Source organism: Chelonia mydas, chromosome 1, assembly GCF_015237465.2.
Source record: "Chelonia mydas isolate rCheMyd1 chromosome 1, rCheMyd1.pri.v2, whole genome shotgun sequence".
Taxonomy (NCBI): domain Eukaryota; kingdom Metazoa; phylum Chordata; order Testudines; family Cheloniidae; genus Chelonia; species Chelonia mydas.
In genome coordinates, this window is record NC_057849.1 from 229,617,224 (window position 1) to 229,643,561 (window position 26,338).

General features: G+C 40.8%; 2 protein-coding genes across 8 annotated transcripts in view; one reads left to right on the plus strand and one right to left on the minus strand.

Annotated features, from left to right (window-relative positions):
* IRAG2 (inositol 1,4,5-triphosphate receptor associated 2) overlaps positions 1–4,907 on the minus strand; it is a 64,888-nt gene extending 59,981 nt beyond the window's left edge. For 3 of the 6 annotated variants that reach the window (XM_043538596.1, XM_043538594.1, XM_043538584.1), the window contains exon 1: positions 4,368–4,478. The gene's annotated coding sequence lies outside the window, so the exon portion shown is untranslated. Of the gene's footprint in view, positions 1–4,367; positions 4,479–4,889 lie in introns of those variants that run through there. The other 3 variants (XM_043538608.1, XM_043538601.1, XM_043538590.1) reach the window with 2 other exon arrangements.
* Positions 4,908–6,327: 1,420 nt separating this feature from the next.
* Positions 6,328–24,600, plus strand: SPX (spexin hormone). Of its 2 annotated transcripts, none has more exons than XM_043538717.1 (6): positions 6,328–6,408; positions 16,160–16,240; positions 16,354–16,411; positions 17,840–17,902; positions 18,804–18,887; positions 22,031–24,600. In XM_043538717.1, exons 1-6 carry the CDS (start codon positions 6,367–6,369, stop codon positions 22,087–22,089), a joined length of 387 nt encoding a protein of 128 aa, XP_043394652.1. In that variant the 5' UTR covers positions 6,328–6,366; the 3' UTR covers positions 22,090–24,600. The 2 variants fall into 2 exon arrangements, with proteins under 2 accessions (XP_043394652.1, XP_043394657.1); XM_043538722.1 differs by lacking the exon at positions 6,328–6,408 and adding an exon at positions 15,003–15,233.
* Positions 24,601–26,338: the final 1,738 nt, after the last annotated feature.

A 26,338-nucleotide genomic window follows, 5' to 3' on the forward strand; every position in this document is an offset into this window, starting at 1 on the left:
AAGAGAGAAAATGAACACAAAAATCAGAAATATTGTTTTAAACATTCTTTGCAGCAGTCTGTATCTAATAGGCAGTCTACACAAAACAGCAGATGGTGGTCTGAAACTCTGGGATAACATTTGAGTGTTTTCTTGTAAGTCTTAATTCATCTAATTTGAAAATAATTAAAGAACTCAAGATGGTTACGGGGCAGGGGGAGAGAAGGAAAAGAAATTCATCCCCTTTTTTAATATCAAGATTTAAAGAAGTTTGACTAAGTGTATGGTTTTAAAAATAAACCAATATTTTTCCTAGGTTTTTCTTTCCACAAATTGAAGTCTCATTAAAGATTTTTTTTTATTAGAGTTGTTTTATTTACATATTAGGGCACATTTGCCCTTTCCATATAAGCACAAGGCCAAGGGACTAAAAGGAAGAACAGTTATCCAGGAATTTACATAGACTACCTTTTATACTCTCTAGACATTATCAACTTCTGCTTTCATCCAGTAGCATGTCCAACAATTGCAGGCAAAACAACTGCAGCTGTACTAGTCTTATGACTTCTTGAACTAGTATTTATAGCAAGCTTTTAATATCAGCCTGCAAGAGCAAGTTCCATGAGTTTTAAATGGGGTGTTTTCACAAAACACTTAGTTTCAAGTTTCCCACTGTTCAAAGCCACCTTGTTCTGGTACTACATAAAATGAAAGAGGGGCCCAGGATTAGCATTTTAGTGGGCCATGCCCGCTCACAGACACCACAACAATTGCTATATTACTGTGCACTGAGCTAGCTTCAAGATTCTGAAGGTGTTGGAAAGAGGCTTCTTTGAAAGGACTCCACATTTAAAGGAACTCATTTAACATAAAAGTTATGTTTGCGGGAAACCGGAAATCCTTTCCTCCTAGTCTTCTGCTGCATAAAAGAAACAAGCGCAGCTACTTATTTTTTAATTCTAGTGATCAGTTTGTAGATCTTTATAGTGATTTGTGTTTAGTGTTATTGTCAAGAGAAATAGGTTGTTTACACACACACACCCCTTTTTTGAGAAAGTGAAAGTTAAGACTTATCCTTTTCATGCCTAGTCTAACCAAATAAGGGGACACTGGGCTTTGCAGGGGCTAAAAAGGTGGCTCCAATTGGAGCATCAGATTGGACTTCTTTAGATCATTCACTAGTCTATTTATTGCTATCCTCTCTTTTCCAGACTAAGCAGTCCTAATGCTCCCAGCTTCTATTTATAGGAAAACTCACCTATGCCACTATGGTCTTGTCTACCCTAGCATCTCTCCCCATCCCCCCGCCAGCAACTCCCCAGTGGTAGCACAGTAGACATAAGAGTGTAGACAAGGCATCAGCCACCAACTGTGTTTTTAATCTTTAAACTATTTAGATCTGAGCCAGGTTAGATGACCAATACCACCAGTGGTGGGAGCCCTGTTTGTTAGAATACAGAGCGTCAATGAAACTATGGTGGCAACAGCAGGAAACTTGTGTTAACAAAGACTAGCATAGACAGCCTAACGTGCCCTTCTTTGAGCAGTTACTATTTCTTCTCTGGCTGTAGGTCTGCACTTCAAGATGGAGGTTTAAATTCCAGCTTGGGGAGACATACCTGTGCTAGCTCTGATCAAGCTAGCATGCTAACAAAATAGAACGTAGCCATGGTGACAGGTGGGGCCAGCTGTAACAAACATGAATCCATGAGATGATACGAGGTGTATACTTGGAGCAGCAATCCAAACCACCAAGGCTACAATTTATTTTAGCATGCTAACTCAATCCAAGCTAGTGCTCATAGGTCTGCTTGAGCCGGGAATCAGATCTTCAGCTTGAAGCCTACACATACCCTGACTCTCTTCCAATGTCTTCTCAGAAGCCATCCTTGCACACCACCAGCAGGTTTCTCTTATTGATTGCAAAATTCCATTTGCCTCCAAGAATTAAAGATCCGTAGTATAAGCGATAGCAATTTAGACAAGTTTAAAGTCAATGAGCATATCCACTGTTTCATAAATCAACCCAGGGTGTTATAATATTGAAGCTGTTTGAAAAGTTTAGGGTAAACCTATCATAAAAGGTTATGTTTAGGGTGAAGTTTTCCAGCATCTAAGAGAGAGGTGCAGGAACAATTTGTATAGGGGGGTGCTGAGACCCATTGAGCTGAACTGTAAACGCTGGATAAGGTAGAAATCACTTCAAGCCAGCACCACTAGCTCCAGCACCTCTGATCTAAAGCATTTAGGCTTAAAGGTACTGGCTTAACAACCCTGCAGACTGAAGCCGTCTGCCCACAGAACAGCAGATCTGTTCGACCCTTGCCTCAGAGGGACCATCTCATAAGGCAAGATTTTCAAGGGAGCCTGAACAGGTTAGGTGCCAACTCCCCTTGAAAGTCATTCTTTACTTGTTAGCCATTTTAAATACTCAAAAATATAGTGTTGTCTTAAGAGTTACAACAGCTATATAATGTTGAGTGACTTTATCCAAAGATAAGAGGCAGGAATCCTATTAAATGTACAGTAACTCCTCACTTAAAGTCGTCCTAGTTAACATTGTCACCTTGCTGATCAATTAGGGAACATGCACATTTAAAGTTGTGGGATGCTCCCTTCTAACCTTGTTTGGCAACCGCCTGCTTTATCCACTGCTTGCAGGAAGAGCAGCCCGTTGCAGCTAGCTGCTGGGGGCTTGGAACCAGGGTGGACCGGCAGCCCCCCCATCAGCTCCCCATTCCCCTAAGTTCCCTGTGTGGCAGCTGCCCAGCAGGCTACCAGTTGCCAGCAGTTCAGCTGTCTCTCCCCCCCACTGCCATGTGCTGCTCCTTCCCTCTGCCTTGGAGCTGCTCCCGGGAGCCTCCTGCTTGCTGTGCAAGGGAGGGTGGAAGAGGTGGGCTAATGTCAGGGTGTCCCCCTGCTTACCCCATCTCCATAGAGTGGGGGGGTGGGGGGGGAGAGGGGCACAACACAACAGGGCTCAGGATGGAAGTAGCTTGCTGGCAGCAGCTGCTCTCAACTTGCGGATCTACTTAAAAAGGTAATGTACTTAGAGTGAGGTCAGCATCCTTAAAGGGGCAATGCACATCTTTCTCTCTCTCTCACACACACACACACACACACACACACACAGAGCGTGTGTGTCTGCCATGCTGTCTCCCCTCCCTCCATTTGTGCTGCCTTGTAGAGTGTGAGGCGCTATAACTCATTAACAACAATGTGTTAACCCTTGAGGGCTCAGCTGAGTGCTAGTTCATCATTTAGCAGTAAGGCATTGCCTGGAAAATATCCCACCCTCTGACTTCACCACCTCAACCAAGCTTCACAATCATCACTATGTACAGTATTAAATTGTTTGTTGAAAACTTTGTGTGTACACACACACACACGTGTCTTTTGTCTGGTGAAAAAAAATATCCCTGGAACCTAACCCCCGTTACATTAATTCTTATAGGGAAATTGGATTTACTTGAAGTCGCATTTTTCAGGAACATAACTACAACATTAAGTGAGGAGTTACTGTAGGTCTTGTATAGGACTGCCACTAGCTAGCTTTACCCACTTCAATTTAGTGATACCCAAAAGCTGCTTTAGAGCATATTGAAATAGATCTTATTACCAACAAGTGACACGTTCAGAAAACAAACTATTCCATTTTTGCTAGAGTAGCCGATATTTTAGTGGGGATATAATAAGCTACTGAAGCATTGTTTTCCACTACCATTCAATGGTTCAGCATTTACTGCATACATATAAACAATCCTTTAGCCTTAAAAGCAACACCACATTTTAAGCCCAAAATGTTTCAGAGTGCTACATAGCCATGACAGTCAAGACATCACTTAAAACATCTTGGGGGGCATGTTTTCCCCCTTCACTAAACCAGTCTTAAAAAAATAACTTTGGGGGGTGGGGAGGGGTGTTTTCAGACTGATTAGTATAATTAGTATCTTTTACACTAGCTGATATGCAACCTTTTAGCAGAATATTTCAAAAGGAACCTAAAGCTACCATGGTTTTGATGAAAAGTAATACCAATACAGCTCTTGAATCTATACTTGATTTCAAGATGTTCACTCAAGAGACAGGATCCTGGCATTTTCCTACTGTTTTAACAAGAAGTCTTTAGAAGCTACAAACAAATCTTTCCATCTTCATACCAGGCATGATTGCCCTATGTTGTCAAATATTGGCAATACACTCTTTTATAAGGAGACAAGATTAAAAACATTAGTTATATCTAAATCACCCATTAATACTGAATTTGCAAGCAGATAAAATAAAACCAGAAGTAAAGGGATCTGACCCTCCTAATCTTGACAATGTCCTGTTTAAGTCTAATTTCATACCAGTCCCCATAGAAACCCTTTTGAATCGCTCCTACTTACTATTACAGACAAAGGGAAAGAAAAATTCTACTCTGCTTCTTTTAAAACCTGAGCAGGCCAACAGAATCCATTTTAACTATCCCATGGAATAAAGGCTAAGTGCCATGATTATGGCTGTTTTCTAGCAATATATTTTAATGGCTAAATACAGCAAACTCATTAGATAGAAATCAGTTTCAAAGACACACCTGCTACTGTCTGCAGTTCACTCTCAGTAGTTAATAAGTTTGATTAAGTTTGTACCGTGTGTCAATTTCCCACTCTTGTGGCCCTTGCTTTACTTCCAGGTGCTTCATTCCCCTGCTAAATGAATCCATTTGACCTTCTCACTCTTTCCTACAGCATTTTACTGCCTTAGGCAGCCCTTAGTTTTGAAACAATGATGAAAAGAACAAAATAACCCACTGTAGCTTGTGATCCTCTAATAATGGGACATTTCTGGTTCCACCTAGGAGTCATTCTGGTTCCTACAGCTGTAAGGAACTTGGGCAGAGCATATAATTTGAGATCTGCACAACTCACCCCATAGTTTTCACCTTTCAACCAGGTGACTCTTGTTGGCAGTTTGCATAAGCCTAGAGACTGCTTGAGAAATCCTCTTGCATTTTGAGATGGTCCCTCTGAGGCAAGAGTTGAGGCACATTGGTGAGGCAGCACGGGGGAAGTTTGCTCTGCTGCTTCCTACACGGCTGTTCTGTGGGCAGAAAGTTTCAGTCAGCAGGGGTTGTTAAGCCAGCACCTTTTGTGAGCACTAAATGCACAAGCGTAACCTAACATGAACGTTACGGCCTTTCAGGTGTTTGCACTATGACTAAGCTGAAAGGGAGTGCTTTGTCGCAGGGGTTCCTAACCTTTTCTTCCCTGACGCCCTGTGCAGCTGCAATAGGCACTGCAGCCCACTGTTCACATGGAGTTGTCCAGATGGAAACAGAGAAGCACTGCCAAGTCCTGGTCCTTGGAGGCGGGGGGCTGTGTGGCCAATACTCCAGGGGGCCTGACAGCCCTGGATCGTGGGGGATAGCGTGGCAGCTGAGAGCAGGAATGGTCGTGAGCCCTCCAGCCACCCTGGGAGCTGCCACCTCTCGAGGCTGGCCTCTCCTCATCCACCACCCAGTGCTCCACTTTGCCCTCTACTGCCTGCCAGGGGTGCTGGGCTCCTCTGGCCCGGGGCAAGGGCCATCACCAGTAGGGGGAGCAGGCAGAACCTCTGGGTATGTCTACACAACAACTAGACACTCACAGCTGGCCTGTGCTAGTTGATTCTGGCTCATGGGGCTAAGGTTGTGGGCCTGTTTCATTGCTGTGTAGACTTCTGGGCTCTGTTTGGGGCCCAGACTCAAGGGCCCTGCAGGATGGGAGGTCCCCAGAGCTCAGGCAACCAGCCCGAGCCTGGAAGTCTACGCATCAGTGAAACAGCCCCACAGCCTGAGCCCTCTGAGACCGAGTCAGTTGGCATGGGCCAGCCCCAGGTTTCTCTTTAGTCTCTACACAGACCCTCTATGGTTAGTTCTAGTACTACAACAATTCTGATTGCCTCTTCCAGCCCTTTAGGTTTTTACTTATGAAGGTTCACAAATTGATCCCTGGCCAGTAAACCCACATTCAGAGCTAACCAAAATCCAGAATTTCCATCCTGCTGGAAATTCCAACATTCTGACATTTCCAAATTGGGATTAAAAACTAGAAATTTTTGCAGAATGAAATTTTGAAGCGTTTAGATTTGGAAGCATCGACATTTTTGATCAAAATGACATGTTTTTCACATTTCCAAAAGTAAAATGTTTCATATTAGTTTATTGTATTAATTTGAGACCATTCATTTCAAGCCTGTTCAATATTAAACCTGCCTCCTGAAATTGGACTTTGGAAACCTGACTCCATTGGGTCAGGCTCCCTGGCTGGAGTACATCACCAGTGACCCCCGCCCCCTAAAGTCATGTGACCCTGATGATGGCTCACGCAGCTCAGTCAGAGGGAAATCCATATTATATTATAAGAGATGGACTCCTCCAGGGAACCCAGCCCACAGCAGTGTGTGCTGGTAGGAAAATGCAGTTTAATATTTTATAGAAATGATTCAAAACAAAAACTTTCAGGTCAGTTTAACACAACTAAATATTCTGATTTGGGTTGAACTAACCCAAAATGAATATTGCATTTCAGTTTTCCTGATGGAAAATCAAAATTCTTTGGCAATATTGAAATTTTCCTGTGTAAAATTTTGATTTTGTAGAAACTGCATCTTCCGTTGGAAACTCATTCTGAAGGAAAATGCCTGACCCAGTTCTACCCTCATTCACTCTTCATAATCCAGGCATGTCTTATGGTCTGTCTACACAGCTGATTCAGGCTCATGGGGTCTATGGTCTATAAAGTAGCCCTGTAGACGTTCAGGCTCAGGCTTGAGACAGAGGTCTGAGATCCCATGAAGCAGTGGTTCTCAACGCCTGGGCTCCTCTGCGAACCCAAATGTCTACATTACTACTTTTAGGCCCATAGTCCAAGCCCTGTGAGCCCAAGTAATTTGATCTCAGCTCTGAGACTCAGTGCTGCAGGTTTTTTATTGCAGTCTAGACATATCCTTAGTGGCCAGGCATTTGAGGGCACACCCAAAATCACTGACAGATTCCTCTTTTTATTGTCTCTGGTTGTTGAAGGCTGCTCAGTTCGACCCAGGGTCTGTGGTTTACTCTAGAGACTGGAGAGTATGCTTGAAAGATGCATATCACTAGGGTTACCACCTGGCCGGTATTTGAATGGCCTGGCTGGTTTTTTAATGTATTTGCCAGAAAAATAATTTAGTCTGACAAGTTTTTTTTACACGGTCTAAAGATTATTATCACAATAAACTGGGATAGCTAACGTTATAAGTTTCTGCATCCAGCTAAAAATGCTGCAGTGTTCCCACTTCCGCAGTTTTAGCGGTAACAGATCAAAACTGTTTAAACTACAGGAATTGTCTGCCCACCAACATGCAAGTGCACCACGCCTGTGTGTGAGAGAGGGTTTGAGTCATGTGGGAGCAAGGAGACATGATATTATCAATCTTATCTCTATGTGTTATCTCTCTAGATACTATAAGTGGCTGTTGAAGGGGGGGTGTTATAGCGTTGCCCTGAGGTTGGCGGTTGCAGTGGGCTTGTGTCGGGGGTGATTGCTGGGTTCTTTTATATTTCAAAGGTGGTAACCGTACATATTGCCCTTGGATGGGTACCATGAGTCAGTCCTTCAAAAACCTCCTCCGCCCTGCCTTGCAACAGCAAGCAAAGAAAATCCAGCTTGGCTGCCTCATCCCAGCCATTTATTCCAACAGCTCATTCAAAATGGTTGATCCAGCGGTCCAAGCCTTGGCCACCCCCAGAATAGGCTTAAGGTATGAAGTTAGACCTCTGACAGCACTTCCCTCTCTATTTCCCCTCTCAGGACATAGGAGCAATGTTCCCTCTAATTTTTGACAGGCTGCGTGTGCAAAAAATTTCTTCTGTGCAAATTGTTTTGTTTCTGTGCAAATTTTTGTGCACACGGTGTTTTGCCGTGTGTGCAGGGTTTAGGATCTGTGTGCGCACGCACACGCGCACAGCTTAGAGGGAACAGAGCTCAGGAGAATACTGTTGTTATCAGAATGGCTTATTTCAACCCGCCAAGTAGTCCTCTGGCATCTGCACCCTAACCTTTCCAGCCAAATTCACCAATTGGGGTGTGACCAGTGTCATTGTTACAGCTGCCCAGTGCTACAGTACACCGATCCTCGAAGGTACGAATAGTGCGTCAAGTGTACTGCAACTCGGAGGCAAGCACGGACAGCCCTTCTGATGTTAGGCCCTATAGGCACGAGGCCAGGTGGGTTCCATTAATGACTCACGCATGTAAGTACATGACGGGGTATTTTACTAGGGCTGGCAGAAAGGGGAAGGTACAGTGGCTTAACCAGTTGCAATTTCAGGTATTATAACAGCAGTTCTTATTTGGGCCTGGGGAGGGGTGGTAAGCAATCCACTAGAGTTTTAGGGTTCCTCTGGCCTAGTACCTGGATGCCTCTTCTGTCCAGTCTCTGCTAGAGTCAAATAGCAGCCAGTAAATGTTGAAGCCAGGGTCAGTAGTGGGGTGTCTCACTGGGGCCCCTGTGCAGGGGCTCCCTGCTTGGTCTCTGCTGCTTCTCTACAGGTTCTTCACAGACCTGACCCAGTTACAATATCCACCAGTCACAACCTTATCACACATGGTTCTCCAGCTTCCACTGCAGCCTGCTCTGCACACTGTTCCCCAGCAGTCTTCCCACCATTCTGCTTCCCTGCTGCTTCCAGTTTCCACGTGGCCATTGTTTCCCTAGAGTGATCTTTCTTCCTAGGTCAGAGTTTTTCCTTATGGAATTTCTGCCTGCTACCCCTACTGGCCAGGGAAAGGGACTGTACCTGCATGTCCCCGTGGAGGATCAAAGGTCAGAGGGGTGGGGCAGAGGATTGATGGGAAATGGTACTTTCATGCTTAGCCAATTTCTCATATTTGTAATGAGGCAAATCCTGGAACGTGGATCAAAAAGCCTGAGTAGAAAGGCTATGCTACAAGGAAACATGGCAGAAAGAAGGAATCCCTGAGTGCTTTAATAACATTGCTGTCCCACGGGATGTCCGGCACACCTTCCCTCACCTATCACAGCTTTGGAAATATTTTACTGAAATTCCTCTACAGTGCAACACTGTGTCTTGCTTATTCACCAAGGGGCAGTTCAGATAGTGACAGTCAGTGCAGCAATCAAAGAGCACTATTTTACCAACCAGCTCATCCCTGCCCACCCTCCTGGAACAGGGCCTGATCCCAAATCCTCTGAAGTTAAGAGTCTTTCAATTGTTTCCATTGCAAAGGTTTCAGTAGGTTTTGGGTCAGGTCCTTTGTTAGAAGCAGTATTGTTCCATTAAGGCCTGCTGTCTACACTTTAACTAGGTTTAAAACTAATTCAGCTAACCAGTTGGAGCCATTAGGTACACCAGGAACTGATTACAGGAGCACAAGGATCTAATTTATACCATAGCTCCAACTGATTTAAAAACTGATTAGAATTTTGGGGGATATTTACTTCATGTATACTGGGAAAGTCTCTGTAGGCTTGCCAATACTAGAGAGCTAAACCATTTGTACAGGAACAGTTTAAGCAAAATGGTTCAGTGTGCTCACCATCACACCTATTTGGTTTGAGTTTTGCCCTGAAGCCACGATATCACTTAGATAACCATCTCAGTTGCTGGTTACCGCTCCCACAAATACCAGCTCAGATCCCAGAATCAGGGCATTCTGGAAGATTTTACCAGGCACTGTGGGAGGACTAATGGAACTGTTTTAGGATTAGTTGAACTATTTTGTTTATTTCCTTCTGAAGAAAAGAAAGGAAAACACCCAGGGAACAAAACGACTAGGTATTAAAATTAGTTTTATTTATCTATACATCTGGTTGTCCAGTACATTGCTTAGGGGTAGACTCCCACCAGACTAAACAAGACATATGGCTTCTACCTCAAGAACAGAACCAACCTAAACAGCACCCCACTTCTATTTCAAATAGCAAATTTTTAATACTACAGTTACCACTTGGAAGGTATACAAAAGCTTTTTAAAAAGCTTCTGTTTTGGTAGAAATCCTGTAGCCTGCATGATGCAAATCAAATACATGTTTTAAAATAGACTGTGCTCTTCATTTACTGTAGACAAGAGTAAGTGTTAATAATTTTTAAAAGTGTCTAAGTAACTTAGGAGCTTAAGTTCCATTTTCAAAAGCAACTTAGGCATTTAAGAGAGTAAGTCTCATTGAAAGTCAATGAAACTTGGGCTACTAAGGCCCACATCCTCAAAGGTATTTATTTAGCTACCAACTACCATATCTGGGCATAAATGCCTGGGTCACTTTTGAAAATGTACTTAGGCTCCTAAGTCACTGAGACGCTTTTGAAAATTTTACCCAACATCCATATTCTTGCCTTTTTAACAAAAATGAGTCTAAAATGAGTTTAGCAGAAAAGCTAAATTGTACCCCATGGCTGTATGTTTTGTGGACCTCTCTGAATTGATATTGTTCGACAAGAATTTTGGTTAGCCTTTTCAAGATACAGTAACAAGACCCAGCTGTCCCATTATCCCTCAGCCCTTCAGTGAAACTGAGAAGTCTGTGCCATTTGCCTCAGTTCCAGTTTAATCCACTGTTTGCAATCCAATGTTAGCATCAAGCCACTTGACAGCATTTCTTGTCTGGCTCCCTGGGTGAGACTGTGTGACAAATGGACTACTCAGCCAAGAGAGGCTGGCTGCACAACTAACATTTAGCTTGGTCAGTATCCATCCAGGTAGTTTCTTGACAAAGACAAAAATCTTTTCTGCCAGGTTCACGGGGAGGGAAGCAAAGGTCAAATGACTCCTGGGGCTTAGGTGCTTCTGTCATTGCAGAAGCGTTTCTTCTCTAGTGTGTGTTCTGTGATGTTACGTGCAATCCTTTATCATTCCTGTTTAAAGAGTTTATTCTGAGCCAACGAATACCACAAAAGCACTTACATATTTCTTAGGATTTGGTGGTCAGCTGCCCTTTTCCAACTTGCAACTTCTTGAAACTTTTTGTAGCATTCTACTTCTTGCAGAGAGATTTTCCTGATATTTGGCTTAAACTTCCCCTTTACTAAAAGGAATTATTGTATCCTAGGCATATCACAGTATTCCACATGAGTATCACACTGGCGCCCTAAACAAAGGGACTATTACTTCCCTGCTCTCATATGTTGGGCCTTTACATACATACATAAGCAATACCAAGTAGCATACTGGCTTTTCTGAAGCTTGCAGTGCTGCTGCTTACGCTGTACTTGTACCTCCAGGGTGATCAGTACAGCCCCTTTCAGAAACCCTCTGGACAAAGGGAAGGATTGTCATGTAACTAAAGCACTGGACTTGGAATCAGGCACTGATACCTCAAACAGTCAAAAAATCACAAGTCGGGCCCCCAGAAATATGGATTTACTCAAAAATCATGAGATTTTTTTTAAAATAACACATTTTTGGGTGCTTTTCTTAGGCTCTGAGTTTTTGAAACTGGGCGCTCTGCAAATTTTCAAGCTTTTCTCCCCAGCCACGAGGGCTAGAAACGAACTTATTTTAAAAGAATCAAAGCTGAGATTCTCCCATAATTTTCCCATGACACAGGAGCTGGGGCTTTAAAAAAAAAACACTTAAAAATTTAATGAGACTAGTGATAAAATCAAAGAGTTGGCAACACTGCTCGTATACAGAAAATATGGTGTAGAGTAAAGATTATTATTTATTTGTATACTCTAGCACCCAGGAGCCGCAGTCATGGACCAGACCCCATTGTGCTAGTCACCGTATAAACACAGAGTAAAAAGATGGCCTCTGAGACTGTTTACAGACAGATCGGGGAGCACAAGGAAACAATGGGACAATACCGGTCAGCATGATAGACAGTGGTCACAGCAATAGGTGACATATGCCCTGAATTTGGCTGTGTGGCTCAGAACCCTGTGGTTAACAATCCCTCACAGATGTGTTCCTCCAAGTCTCTCAGAACTCAAGCTCAGTCACAGTCTTGGGTTTCATTATTTACAATGTCATGGTAGGCAGGTCAATGACCTTTAGAACATCTTTCAGAATAAGCATATGTTATGCTTCTTCTAATGAGGGGGTCCTGCTGCCAGAGGGAGCTTCTCTCCATCACTCAGAGTATTGATTACTTGCCAAAGCCACTTACTCATTGATGTGAATCTGCTAAGAAATGGCAGGATTAATGTCAAGCATTTGATGTGGTACTCATCAACCTGGGCTGTCAAAACAAAAAGAAAAAACACGTATCATTTTAAAGTGTTATGATCCATACCCCAATTATAGAATATTTTATTTTTCAAAGATATGTGCATATATTTGCACACACACACACCTGTATGTGCCTAAATTATGTATGCAAGCACCCTGAGTGCATGCATATTGTTGTATGTTTCCTAGCCGAAAATATTATTTAGTGTTGTTAAACACATGCTATATATCACTGTAGAGGTGGCTGCATTTCTGTGGACAGTATAAATATATACTATGTAAAGCATCGTGGCATGAAAGATGCTATAAAGGGAGGAAGGATGGTCTTTAGGTTAAAGCACTAAACTAGGATTTAGGAGTCCAGCGGTCAATTCCCAGTTCTGCCCACAGACTTCTTGTATGACCTTAGGCAAGTCACTTGAGATAAAATTTTCAAAAGGCCTAATAATTTAGGATTGTAAGACCCATTGAAAGTGAATGGTAAGTAGGCGCCTACATCACTTAGGCACTTTTGAAAATTTTACCCTAAGTCTCACTGTGCTTCACTTCCTCATATGTAAAGTGAGGATTATAATATTCCTTACATCAAAGCGGTTTTGTGAAGTTTAAAGACTCAGTGTTAGTTAAGTACTTTGAGACTAAAAATGCTAAGTAGTAATTTATTTTGATGATGATATAGCAACAACAATAAACGTTCAACTTGTCTCCCTTTCTCCTTTTGTATGCCAGTTTTACACAAGGACTCCAGATTATACCAGCATGAGTGAGGGGAGAATCAGGCTCAGCTTTCTATACCAACAATCTTCATTGCTCCTACATCTGTTTTATAAAATATTCACAGTTTGGCTGTCTGTATCCACAGATGAAATACTGTAGACATGAGTTTAATTTTCTACTGATTATTGCAGAATTTTAATTTTGTCTCTGCAGTATAAATGGAAGCAAAGACTGTACCGAGCCACTTTTACACCACATAAATGAATGGCTACTGCCTAGCTTTAGCATTTCTGTGTGTGTAATTGTTAAATGATATGCAACCCAGAAAGCCCCTCTTTAAGACCAGGGCTTGAACATCCAGAGGAGTGTCCCTGTTCTGTCATGGACAAGAAGATGTTGACAAAGATTAGAAACTTCAACTCGTAGAAGATGCAAGTAGAATCCCTTCTGCCAGTTAAGGGTGCATGGTGACTTATCTTTTTTAAAAGATACAGATACACAGACTGCTGATGCAGTTCCACCACTACCACCTTGGTTGTGTGAGGACATAACCTAAGCTGCCCCCTTATTTCTTGCACCCACAACACAACTAGGACCCCAACTCTGTACCACTGTTACCCAACCTTGCCCAGCATCTGTCATGAAGTCTGACTCTTCTACAGCCACAGCCTCATCCCCAGAGGACGTAACTGCGTCCCCCTTCAGCAAAAGTGTGGCTGCTCTCCACCTACTAGTGGCATTGTGCTTAAGCGTAGTACTGGCATAGGCAGCCCTTGAAGAGGGCAACCACGGCCAAAGAAGCCCAAAAGTCAGCAAAGGTAGGGACCTTAACAAAATCCATCTGCACATTGCCCACCCATGTCTCCACACGAGCACATATTTATCACAAGCTAGGAAGACTCTTTTTGCTTTGGCCGCAGGCCCGGTCACCTAATAAATATGCACAGTAACAACCCTATCCATGAGAACAGCACTATTTTTACTATTATTCTTGCCTCTTCTATTGCTCACCTGCTCACTTGGCTCTCTGGACATTCCCTTCACGAGACCCCTGTTGGGGAAGTATTGATCCCATTTTACAGATGAGGAAATGTAGGCACCGAAGTGAAGACGCTTGCCATGCAGGCAGTTGGTACTGAAGCTGGGATTAGAATGTAAGAATATTTACTCCCTTCCCTAGAGGGATAGGAATTGCCAGACTAGATCAAACCAGTGATCCATCTAGTTCAGTATCTTGTCACTGAGAGTGACCAGTATCTGATGTAGTCACTCTTTATATAAAGGGTGTATTTGTACATTGTTTATACAGGGTTGATGATGAATAGATGTTTTGACAAATGTTTACTCAAATATTATAGATTGCTATAGAATCCAATAGGCCAATTTTTATATCATTCTATTACATCTACTAGTGTCCTTATAGTAATCTGTAACACATACCTGTCATGTATTTAATGTGCTTGTAACATCTATTAATCATTTATACAAGGACCCTTCATTTCAGGGTCTGACACCTAATTCTTCAGATTCCTGTTCTTTCATGGTTGTCTGGGTTGTTCTGTGGCTCTACCTGCTCAAGGAAGGTCTGTTCCATGAACTGGGCTTTTACTCCAGCCCCTCCATGTAGTTGTGACTGTCAAGACTGCAAAGGAAGTAAGGCTTTAATGGTTTAAAAATTCTACTTATCCTTTTGGTTTTGCTTGGCTGTGACAAAACAATAGGCAAGAGTGCGACAGAAAAAAAGAAGAGACTTATTCCTATTATGTTAGCCAGCATTAAAACTGGCAACACTGGCTTTTTTCAGTCTCTCTTGTCTCACACCTTGGCAGATTGTGACGCTTGAAAATAATTAACTAACTTTTCGGCAGGATCGCTTTTTAGTTGCCGCAATCTACGCCAACCTGATACACAATAGATAGGTTACCCAAAGCAAGAGCTCGTTATCCTTATTAATATTTGCTCCTGGCTGCAGTTATTGATCGTCCTGCATGACAGTGAGGTTTTACTGGGAAGTTTGTGGGAGAAGTTTTGACGGTGATATTGATGTATTCAGAAAGTCGCCTGGCTAATGGAGTGAATCTCCATGTCTGTGGGGTCCGCCCTTCAATCATTTCCCTGACTCCCTGCAAGTCCCCCTGAGGAGGCATCAGACCTTCTACTTCTCCATCGCCAGGGCTGACAAGAGGTCCCTTTAGACTCCTCCACTCTACTGTAAAGGGGGTGGGGATTTTCACTCAGAAGACTTAAAAAGGGAACCCCAAATTGCAACCAGATCAAATCTCTTAACACACAATCCTAGCTCACCCTATCCAAGACTACTGATTTACAGGGGAACTAAGTATGAAGGTAAGTCAGAAGCTTTTGATACTTGGAAACATTTTGGTAAATAGTAGTTTCTCCTATAGTTTTAGTTGTATGTATTATTTTAGGAACAACGGGGGTGGTTTGTAAGGTTTTATTTTTAAGTTAGAAAACAAGAAGAAATGTTATGGTGATTTTCAGTGTACTGTAAACCAAACAGATGAAGCCATTAATAGCACAACTTTTAAAACAGACAGGATCAAACAAACATCTGTGAGTCATGATAGCTGTATGCTATCACTTACTTGTCACATGCATCAATGCATGAAAAACAAGGCTTGCTTTGTGTATACAAAGTAGAGATTCAGCTTGCTTTACCTAGGATTTGTGTTTGGTATATTCCTTTGCAAGTGCTGGGTCAGTGTGCAAAACCCAAGATTTTAGTATGTGTTGACAATAACATTTGTATGATCAGTCAATATCCTGGTTAATGTAAATCTGACACTAAGTTTAACAATGGTTACTTACCGAGAAAGCAGTGATCTGTCTTACTGTTTTTAAAATGCCAAGTCCCCTACATTGGAATATAGAAATATTTGCCTATCATCTCATTATCATCAAGGGTTTAGTGTAAACTGGTGATTTATATTATCTAACCTCTCTCTCTGGGTTTACAGACCGTGTCCATCACCGCAGTGTCTGAGGACCTTGCATATTTGTAAAAGAAAGCATGCAAAGTTCTCATGTCAATGGTAATTTACATCCATAAGGGAACTTCACATGGTCTGATATTAATATCCAACCTCTCCTTAAATTTGATGTGGCTTGGCTGTGATGTAATCAGTGGAAGAGAGGGATTTTAGAAGCAAAGGGGGTCTGGAATAACATCAGAAGATGAAGCTGAGCAGAGAGGATGCCTGAGCAGAAAGGATGCAATTTCTCATGTCCCTGTGGTTGCTTGTCCTGTGCAGGGATTACGTAGACTGACAGCTCCTGCCATGGCCCTGTTCCTTGCAGCTTCTTTCATCTCTTACTCCTGGAGTGCTCCTCAGGTAAAGTGCTTTATCTAAATGAATGTACATGCATTAATAACTCTCACAGGTGGTTGTTGTTGTTAGTGACGGGGCTGTGATAACAGATCACTTTTCTCTCCTTTGGTGTGAAGGGTCACTTCCAAAGAAGAAACTGGACTCCTCAGGCTATGCTCTATTTAAAGGGTGCACGTAAGTCCCAAGCTATTTCAGCTTTAAGGAATGCAACGTCTCTACCAATGGATTGTTCTTTATATGCTTTATTCAACACAAGCGGAAAACTGAGGGGTAGTAAATAGCAGGGGAGGGGAGTGGAGATGGAAGCTCAAAGGATCATAAGGATGTGTTAACTGTGATCCCTTCTTACCTTGAAAACATTGCTATTGTTTTTTGTGAAGAAAAACAATTGTAATTTTGGAACAAAAAAATGCTTAAACATTTCCAAAAGGAATGTAATTACAGGCTGCTTGTTAAATCTACTGGAAAAAATAACTTTCCCCTCTGACACTGATTTTTAAAAGACTTAACATACATTCGATATATTTAATTATTCCTTGTTCTCGCCTGTGCTTTATTAAAGCATCTCCACAAACAACAGGGTAGCAGAATTTTCTAATGCAAACCTTTTGGCTTGTGCTGGGAATTCATACCACAAGAAACATCTGCTATCAAGGATTGAAAGACAGTGTTACCTATATCTTGGTAGTGCGTTCTGTAAATGAATCTATTTTTGTTACTCCAGCATTAAAGGGATAGTGTTTAATAATCAAATTTTGATCCAAATTGAAATTTTGTGGTTTAAAGAAAAAAACTAAGATCCAATGGAAATTTTACCATTTTTTAAACAATCCAATGGAAACAGCTTTTTTTAAAAAAAACAACAACAACAAAATAAACATTTTGGATTGTGTTTGCCACCCAAACAATACAGCAATGAGAATCAAACAGTAAAATTTCCTATAGACAAAAAAAAATCAATTTCATAGTCTACATTCATAGAAATGCAAAACGCAAACAGCATAAATAATTTTAAAAAATAAATTAAGGGCCAAAATATTTGCTCGTGCAAATGGGAGAAAATTCACCAAAGTCAAGAACGCTGCCTCCATTTATGCCAGCAGAGAATTTGGCCCCTGGTTTAAAAACAAACTGTTATTTTTAATAATGTGTTGTAATTTTACTAATCTGGTTATTGCTATTACTGACACATTCAAAGTAATTTGAGTATCACATATTTTCTTTTAAAAAAATGACAATGTTCCTTTAAAAGCAGTTGATTTATAGTGTGTCAGGGATGTAGCACAGCAAAGGCATGTGAAGAAAGAGGCTGGTAAATTTCACCTGCAACTCCTAAAAAAAGTTAATAAAACAATGGAAAAGGCTAAAAATCATCAGCCCTTTGGAACAGAATGTAGCTCCGATAAAACATTCTGTTCTATGATTTAGATTGCGCTGAAATCAACGGATCTCAGACAGATGGAGATATATATCACTAGAAAGTTTGTATGGTTGTATAAATGTTATTATAAAACAGTTTGAAATTACTATTTTAGGGATCTCTAGTTATGGTTCACATGGGTATGGTGCTTTGTTTTCACCCCCTTTCCATTGATTTATTAGAGGGACGTCGATTCATCTCAGATGAGAGCCAGAGGAAGGACCTCTATGACAGATTGCAGCTAGGTAAGCTCATCTGGAAATGTTTTTTTTTTTTTAAAGGGAAAAACTATTATATTATTCCATCTCCATAACCTTCATTCCCTCCCAAAAATGATGTGCATCAGAATTGATCAGGTGGATGTGAACAGCAGGTGCATAAGAAATGCAGAAAGCTTCAGTTTAACAGTAAACAAAACATTCTCTCATGGGAGGAGGAGAAAATGGAAAAAATTAAACTGAGGGAAGCTACTTTTTAATGTTTTGTTTTGTTAGAATCAAATTCAAAGGAGCAGTGAATATTAAGAGTTGAATAGCTTAATCATTTCAAAAATCTCATTGGAGAGACTAACAGCCTAAATCTCCTCTCACTAACGCCAGTTTAAATGCATCATCTTACACTAAATTATTCCTGATTTACTTGGTGTAAGCGAGAGAACATGCAGTCCCTTTAACTTCCTCTCTCTGTTGGCAAAAAGTAAAATAAAATAAAGGTATGTTCTTGATTACTGTAATGTGTCAAACTATGACGGTAGAGAAAACACTCATTTAGACTATATTTATGGTGCAAACTGAACCTTGCAATTAGATAACAAATGTATGCAAAAAGAGAATGTACCTTTCACGCTGTAAGGGGGCTTTAGGAAGAATTACATTTGTTTCCTTCTCTTTAAGAAGATTATGAGGTTGTTTTCTCTTAGTGACTTAATGGGCTATTTTCAGGCAGAGAATTGTATAGAAAGTGACTGAAACAGCCTACAAAAATTATTATTTTTTAAAAGTGTCCCTTTTGTTCTCAAGTTGTAAAGTTTAAAAAAAAGCAAGGGCAGAATGTGAAATGCAGAAATTTTGCAGACACACATTGGCTAACTGTGCTTCATTGGTATAGGTTTAGATCTGAGAAAGTGTGTTGGCTTTGTCTCTCCAGAAACACGCAGCCAAAACACAAATCCTATAGCTCTGTCGGAGGCTGCAGAAATATTTCTTAACTCCTTATGGAAAGCACAAGAAGGTAAATGCATCATTTATTTTACTCTCTGCGCTTCTAAGAGGTTTATGAATACTCTATTTATTAATGCTTTAAAATGAATCTGAGAAGATCTCATTTGGCTGATTACAAGTACAAACTATGCCCTCACGTATATTGTATTAGAGGTTACAGTAAGAGAGATTGGAACATATATCTGAGAACTGATGGAAGGATAAATGTTGGCTTATCCTGCTTTGCTGTTTGCTTTTCTCATTTCTGTTGGTTAATTTAGCCACCATAATTCTGGACTCACTTCTTGTTATCTTGACACTTGTTTGTTTGGGCTCTAGGGACTGTTTATAGTGACTTGACATTCCAATAGCAAACTCCTCTTTTGGGTTCCTGTTTCTGAAGAATACAGTTCATGGGTGAGAACTGTACCCCCGCCTCTGGCTCCTTTACACCGGGTACATTGGACTGATGTAAAAAAGCCCTAAAAGCCACACCACAGGCACTGTGGATGACAATGCTAAAGCTGCCTCCCAAGGACCCCACAGTGCCCTGGCATAGGGGGTATGTTGAGGGAAAGGCTGGGGCAGGAGGTGGGGCTGCAGCACGCAGAGCTGTGACAATACCAAGCAGCGCTGTGGTCCATAGGAAGCCCCGCGAGGCTGTGGTAACTTAGACAGGCACCCAGAGCTGTGTAAATTATGCTGGGGGTTTTGCCAGTCCCTGGAACAGCCTAGGATTGGGAAGGCACCAAGGTGGCTTAAAGTCCCCTTAGCCTCTTGTGGGCAGTGAATTCTATGCTCTGCCTCTGCGGCGTTGTCTTCACTATGAAAAAAAGATGTGCTCTTAACTCGAGTTAGCTAATCTGAGGGAAAAACCTAGTGAGACAAGGCAGGCTGTAGTTTTTACATGTGTTAGCAAGTCAAGGTAAACCCTATAGTCTCCCATAGCCTTTTACTCAACCTGCTAACTCATTTGAACACTACAAACTGTCTTGTCTTCACTAGAATTTTGCCTCAGGTTACCTAACGTGAGTTAAGAACACACCTTCTTTACATAGTAAAAACAAGCCCATCACAGAATCTCACGCTATATGTATGCGCTTGTACTGGGCCCAATCCTGTCCTTTTCTGGCAAAACTCCCAATATGTTGTGCTTAATATTAAGAAAAGTGTTCAGGTCTTCTATTCTGCCTCAGGCAAAACTCCCATCAACTTAAAAAGTCAACGAGGGTTTTGCCGGAGCAAAAATGGCAGAACCGAGTGAAAGGTCTTAATATTAAACATAGTATCTTGTACACAGTGTGCAGGCTGAAGGTGGACCTGCTTAACCTAGTGAATTTGGCCTTGTGTGTTACTAATGACAGCGGGAAACCACATAAAGTTCAAGCCCTGTAAAAGAAAGTTAGCTGTATTTTCCAGTTTGTTATTGCTCACAAAGTAAAAAGGAACCAGCGTCAGCCTTATAACCAGAAAATAGGAGATACGACAGACCTGATTAAGCATGCGTGGCTGGAAATGTTAATTGCCACAACTCACCAATTCCTTATCTTTATTAAGGGCTTGCTCCTCCAAGGTGCTGAGCGCTTTGCTTGCAATCCAGCAAAGTGCTTCAGGATGTGCTTAATTAAACCATCAATAGCCTAAACAGGTCAACAGGACTTCCTTAAAGATAAGCGCATGCATATGTGTTGTGCTAGTCTAAGGCCAGAGCACTCTACCCCCTATAGAATTGAGCCCTAAGCACTTTTCTTCTTTGCAAAGAAATCAGAAAGGAAGGTAAGACTCTTATCGTCCAATTCCCTCCTTTACAGAAAGCAAATACAAAACCTATTCATCATTTAAGCCCTCAAAATAAAAAGTGGGACTTCACTGGTGTGTACGTTTTCTGTGGGCCCTTTGCACAAAGGTGAATGTCACTCAACATGGATTTAATTGTGGTGGTCAACATACTTGACCATGGATCTAGTGTCACAAAAGATTGTTACAGAAACATAGCTGTCAAACACAGTGCTTATGTAATCATTTAACCTCTCATCCCCCCCAAGCTTCCCCTTCATTTCAAGAGCCAGTTCAAAATTACTTAATTTTAAATCTTCCCTGAGTTTACACTACTCCACCATACAGACCCTGGGCCAGATCTTTAGCTGGTGTAAAATTTAATAACTCAGTTGAAGTGGATAGAGTTCTGACATTTTACAAGTTGAGGATCTGGCCCCTGGTTTCTTTCTATTCCTCCCCATGCTCCCCCTTTTCATCTAGCTCCATTCTTCTTCCTGTTCTTCATAATCTTGCTATCAGAGCTAAGTTTTACACACACACACACACACAAAAATTCTTCCCACAAAAACAACAAATTGACTTTTTTACTATAATTTTTTCATTGCCATTTGTTTCAAACTTTATAGACTTTTGTTTTCATTTGGATAAGCAAAAAAATTTGAGGAAACAACTGAGGAAAGAATTTCAAGAAAATGAAAAATGGGTCAAATTCTGAAACCTATGAAATAGAAATACTTAGAAATTTTAGAATTTTATGTTCCCCCCATTTTTCAGAGTCTGCTCTCATACCTGGTGTGAGAGCCTTCCCCTGCTAAATGACCCAAATCTCAACAGAAAAAAATGTATTTTCCCCCTCCTCTATACGCCCAAACTTACTCTTCTGGTTGTTCTGATTTATCATTTAACTCTGATTACGTTAACTCCTGCGTGAAGAGTCTGGTTACAGCTTTTATGAAAACCCCGTACAGAAAAACATGACCTTTTAGTGTGCTAGGGGATGACAGAGTCAGAGTGCATAGAGTAAGGCATGCATTTTCAACCTAGATGATTTTTATTTTTGATTAAAGATTAAGGAGAATGCCCAACGAAAGAACAAATACACTGCTATCTCCTTCCTAGAAATGTTGTTTCTTTTATTGTCTTTAAGATCCTCCATCCTGACATAATATATAGCCCTGGCTTCTAGCAAGCAGGTAATCATCTTGTATTTAAATGTCCAGTAACACAGAAAACATAATCATCACTACTTACATCACAAAGCCCCCTGTTTTTCCCAGATAGTTACATATAATAGGGCTATGTCTCAGGTTTCTCTGTCACTTTAGCAGCTTAACTTCCTGTGTTTTAAGACTTTTCTTTTCATGCAGCTCATATCTTGTCTTTATTGTCTTGCAGCTGAAGAAGAAACCAATGATCACCCTGGATACTTAACAGACAATCTATTAAACTGGTGAAAGATTTCAAGTTGCATCAACATGCCTATTCATCTCCCTTGAACCCATGGTCTATGTAAGCAAAACATTCTGATTCATCTGACTCCACCTGTGTTCTGAAGGAACAAAGTTTGGAGCCATTTTTGCATTTTGAATGCAAACTGATTAAAGGTTATTGTTCAGTACGGAAACTATTTTAAATCTGATTTCCTATCTTAAACCTCATTGCGTGCCACTCAAAATTTAAAAACCACTGGAACGTCTTAGCTTACAGGACCCAGACATCATATCAGTATTGAATTGTTTTTGATAATTTTTCCAAAACCTTCTCATGGAAAAACTTTCACCATATTCCAACCAACTCTGCACGTAAACACTTTTTAACCTATGACAGCAGCTGACTCTTTCACCACCACATTGCTGGTCCTGAAATCCACCTGCAGTGCTCTTGCAGTCTATTGATGTTCCAGTTAAATCAATGAAATATTAGAATGCGTCTAGTATATGTAGCAGCAAAGCAGGTGATTTCTGCTGGAGATATTTCATACTGTAGTGAACAATCAACAGGCTACCTATCTAGGCCTTAATCCTGCAAAATTAAAATATATGCTTATCTTTTATATACTGTGAGTAATCCCATCAAACTATTCACAGTGTATAAAGTTATGCACATGTGTAATTCTTACCAGGATTGGGAGCCTTCCTAATGATCATGGGATAAATTCACCACTGTTATCAGCTGAAGTTTGTGGTGTTGTGCCAGTAGTGAATCTAGCCACAAATGGCAATAGGGAAATTGCACAAAAATATATGTAATTACACATTTTTTATGCAATTGATTTATTTACTTATTTGCTTTCTGAGCTGCAATATAGGAATTACACTTGAATTAGCTAATTGCTATTCCACACTGATCTGGACATGTTTCACATTGCTATGTAGTTATATGGTAATTACCAGAAAGTGTTCTGGAGTTATGTAAGTAAAGAATAGCCACAGGATACTTGTGTCCCAGCAACTAGGTTTCTTTTTTTTTTTCAAAACCATTTGCCTGTGATCTGTCTCATGATGTCAGCATTGATTAATGCCACTAATTTGCAATCAATGCAATGTTGTTTCCCACATACCTGAAAACAACACAGCTGAAATAATGGAGGAATTAATTTCTTTGATGTGTTGATTGATACTTTTGGTAATTTAGCTAAATTTTTAATCAGTTTTGGGGGAAATTATTTGATGGACTATGACCAAATCCTGGTTTTTGAAACAGAGCTAAATCACCCAGGCGTGGGGTGTGTTAGATCACTCCATTCATTCAAAATCCCACTTACGGGCTTCAGCTGTAGCCCAAATGAAGTCAATGGGAATCTTTTTATTTACTTCAAAGGACTTTGGATGAAGTCTAATCTGAATGCCTCAGGTGTTTCTGTATTATTTTTTTGGCATGAGCTGGGGTTGTACCGTACCTTGGAGAAAAGTAGAGGGGTTATGTATCTACTGATCTGTTAGATTATCCTAACCTTCATGTGCCTGAACATTTCAGAGCTACAGAAAAACATTAGCTATATTCAAGATTAATGGACTTTTTTATGTTTTACTGTAGGTCCATGCCCACTAGCGTGGACAATTCCTTACAAATGTCATGAAAATAAATAAAAGGTCTGCCTTACTTGGAAATGAGCTGTTCTTGGAGCCTTCATGTTTTCAATATGACAGCTAACTACTGCCAAGTTTGTCAGATGCCAATTAGTGACCCAATAGTGAGATTAAATGAATGGGGGCTGACCTTTGGTGAGCTGGTGTCTTAGGTGAACGCTTATTTTGAGTCCTTACTACCTTCACACGATCAAAAGGCAAAAATGTTTGGTAATATTTAAAACACATCATACTCTTGAAAACCAGCTCTAACATTCAGGGCAGAATTAAAATGAGTAAGCCTAGTGGTGTGAGGCATAGATCACTTTGGCTACTGTGGGAAAGGAGACAGTATTTATGTGAGAAAGTAGGCTGCTTGGGGCATCTAGTTATAGAAGGGAGTCAAGAGACCATGCGTGACTTTGATAAGCAGAGGACAGTGTCCTAGATAGAGGGATCTCTGCCAGATCATCAAAGGTTTTTTTTTTTTTCCTTTTTACCAGCATCATCTCACTCTCCTCTGGGTGAAGCTTGAGTCAACTGGTTATCATCCAATTGCGTAGGAAGCTGGTCAGTTGACTGCAGTGTGTGAGTTTGATGGCACTGAAACAAAGAGCTGGGTGTCATTGGGATATTTTTGGCATTTGAGCACAAGCCAACTCACTATTTTACCCAGTGGTCTTATATACTGGGGCCCTGGCTGAAAATGGGTATAGGATTTAATCTTGTGGGAATCTGCACATTGGATCATGTATGTTGCTCATTGCAACTCTGTGGGACAGATCCAGAAAGAATGAGTTAAGTTGTTTTAATGCAGTAGAGCTTGTCAGTAAATTTTTGACTTAGCATGTATGTCGGAAAATGTCGATTTGTCAAAACTAAAACAGTTTATGGGAAAAGGTCAATTTTGACAAATTTCCTGTTTAGAAAAGATTTGGGAAAAAAAAGTTTGGGAAAAAATGTCCCTTTTCAACATTTTCAAAATGAAAGTTCCATTTTCAGGTCACAATGACATTTTTGTTTCGAAATTTAAGTTAACTTATAATAATAAAAAAATGTAAAATAAAAAGGTCAAAATCACAATGAAACGCTGTGAAATGATCAGTTGACCCAATATGACATTTTTCAATGTTTTGGTTAGAAAATGTTGTCCAGATTTTGACTTTTCATGCTAGGTCAGTGTGAAAATACTTTTCAAAAATCTTGAAACTTCTTGCAAGATGGGAAACATGTTTTCTGCTCAGCTCTAGATGGTAGCTCCATTAAGTGAACAGCACATTGCCCACTTGTACCTGCTGAGAGTATGACCAGTTGTATCCTATTGAAGCTGCATGGGTAGTTTAAGTGAGTAAAAAGAAATTACTAGAGCAGGGAATAATATTCATTATGAACAGCTTTGTGATGAAATCCAGCTGTTCTCCCCTGCCCCACCCCCATTCAGAAAGTTTTCTGAACAAAATGGGTATTTATAATATATTTGGCTTTCATCATTTTGCAACATAAGTTCTCATGAAAAATGTCATCTTATTGTTTTAGTTATTTTTCTTTTCTTCATCATCATTTCACAGGGCAGTGACTGATGTGATACACACATTTATCTTTGTGTCACAGAAACCTGGTGTTTTCTTCTAGGTGTATAATTTTAAAAAACACCTTTGTGAGTTAGGAACCTAAATCCCATTTTAACAAGTGACTTCAGAAGTAACTCCCAATGGGGCCTATATGCTTTTAAAAATCCCACTGAGGGCCTATCTCCATCTTTAAACACCTAAATACCGTTAAGAATCTGGTCCGTAGGCATTCTGGAGCCCAAGTTTCATTGTAATTCACTCCTAAGTGCCGAAGACCTAAATGTATTTAAGCACTTAGTTCCCATTGATTTAATGCCCAAGTACCTTTGAGGATCTGGGCCTAATTCTCTTTTGAAAATAGGACTTAGGCACTTTTGAAAATTATACTCTCACAACTTATTCCTGTAATTCATTTACCTCAGATATACCGGAGCATAGAAACTGAAGAGAATTCCACAGACAATGCTGCCTTGGCTTGCATGCTGAACTCATTAGGGTTCTATGGGACCAGGGTAAGTCAGGGCAGACTTTGACATAGCATTGCACCTTACAGGAAAGCACTACTCATTATTTCAAGTTCACTCCTCTTATTTTTTTTGGTGTTGCACCTTTCATTTGAGGGGTTTGGTCAGATATTTTAAAGGGCAACCTCCCACATTTAGTATGGAGGGTACAAGAGCTGGGCCCATTTATTTTCTCTGCATTACAAAAAGAAGGGGCAGTCTTGTCTGCTGAATAGAGCTCTGGACTAGGACTCTGGAGACCTGGGTTCTGTTCCCCTTTCTGCTGATGATCTGCTGTGTGGTGATTTTGAGTGAGTCAGTGCACCACTCTGTGCCTTTGTTTCCCCTCTTACAGTTTGTCTACTTAGTCCTTGACTGGAAGAGCTCACAGTCTCTCTCTCATTATATGACTGCACAATGTCTAGCAAAAAAGCGCCCTGACCTCAGTTGTCTCTGGTGGTACCACAGCTAACTAATGAGCACTGCTAACTCAGGCAGTTCTATAGGAGGTCATCTTGTCCTGGAAATTTCCCATTAACAGATAGAGCTAAGGTCATCACC

Excerpts from the sequence above, each read along its gene's own strand:
- SPX (XM_043538717.1), top strand. The coding sequence starts at position 6,367 with ATGGACTCCTCCAGGGAACCCAGCCCACAGCAGTGTGTGCTG. Across the intron at positions 17,903-18,803 it reads CTATGACAGATTGCAGCTAG|AAACACGCAGCCAAAACACA; the intron begins GTAAGCTCATCT and ends TTGTCTCTCCAG. Across the intron at positions 18,888-22,030 it reads CTTATGGAAAGCACAAGAAG|CTGAAGAAGAAACCAATGAT; the intron begins GTAAATGCATCA and ends ATTGTCTTGCAG.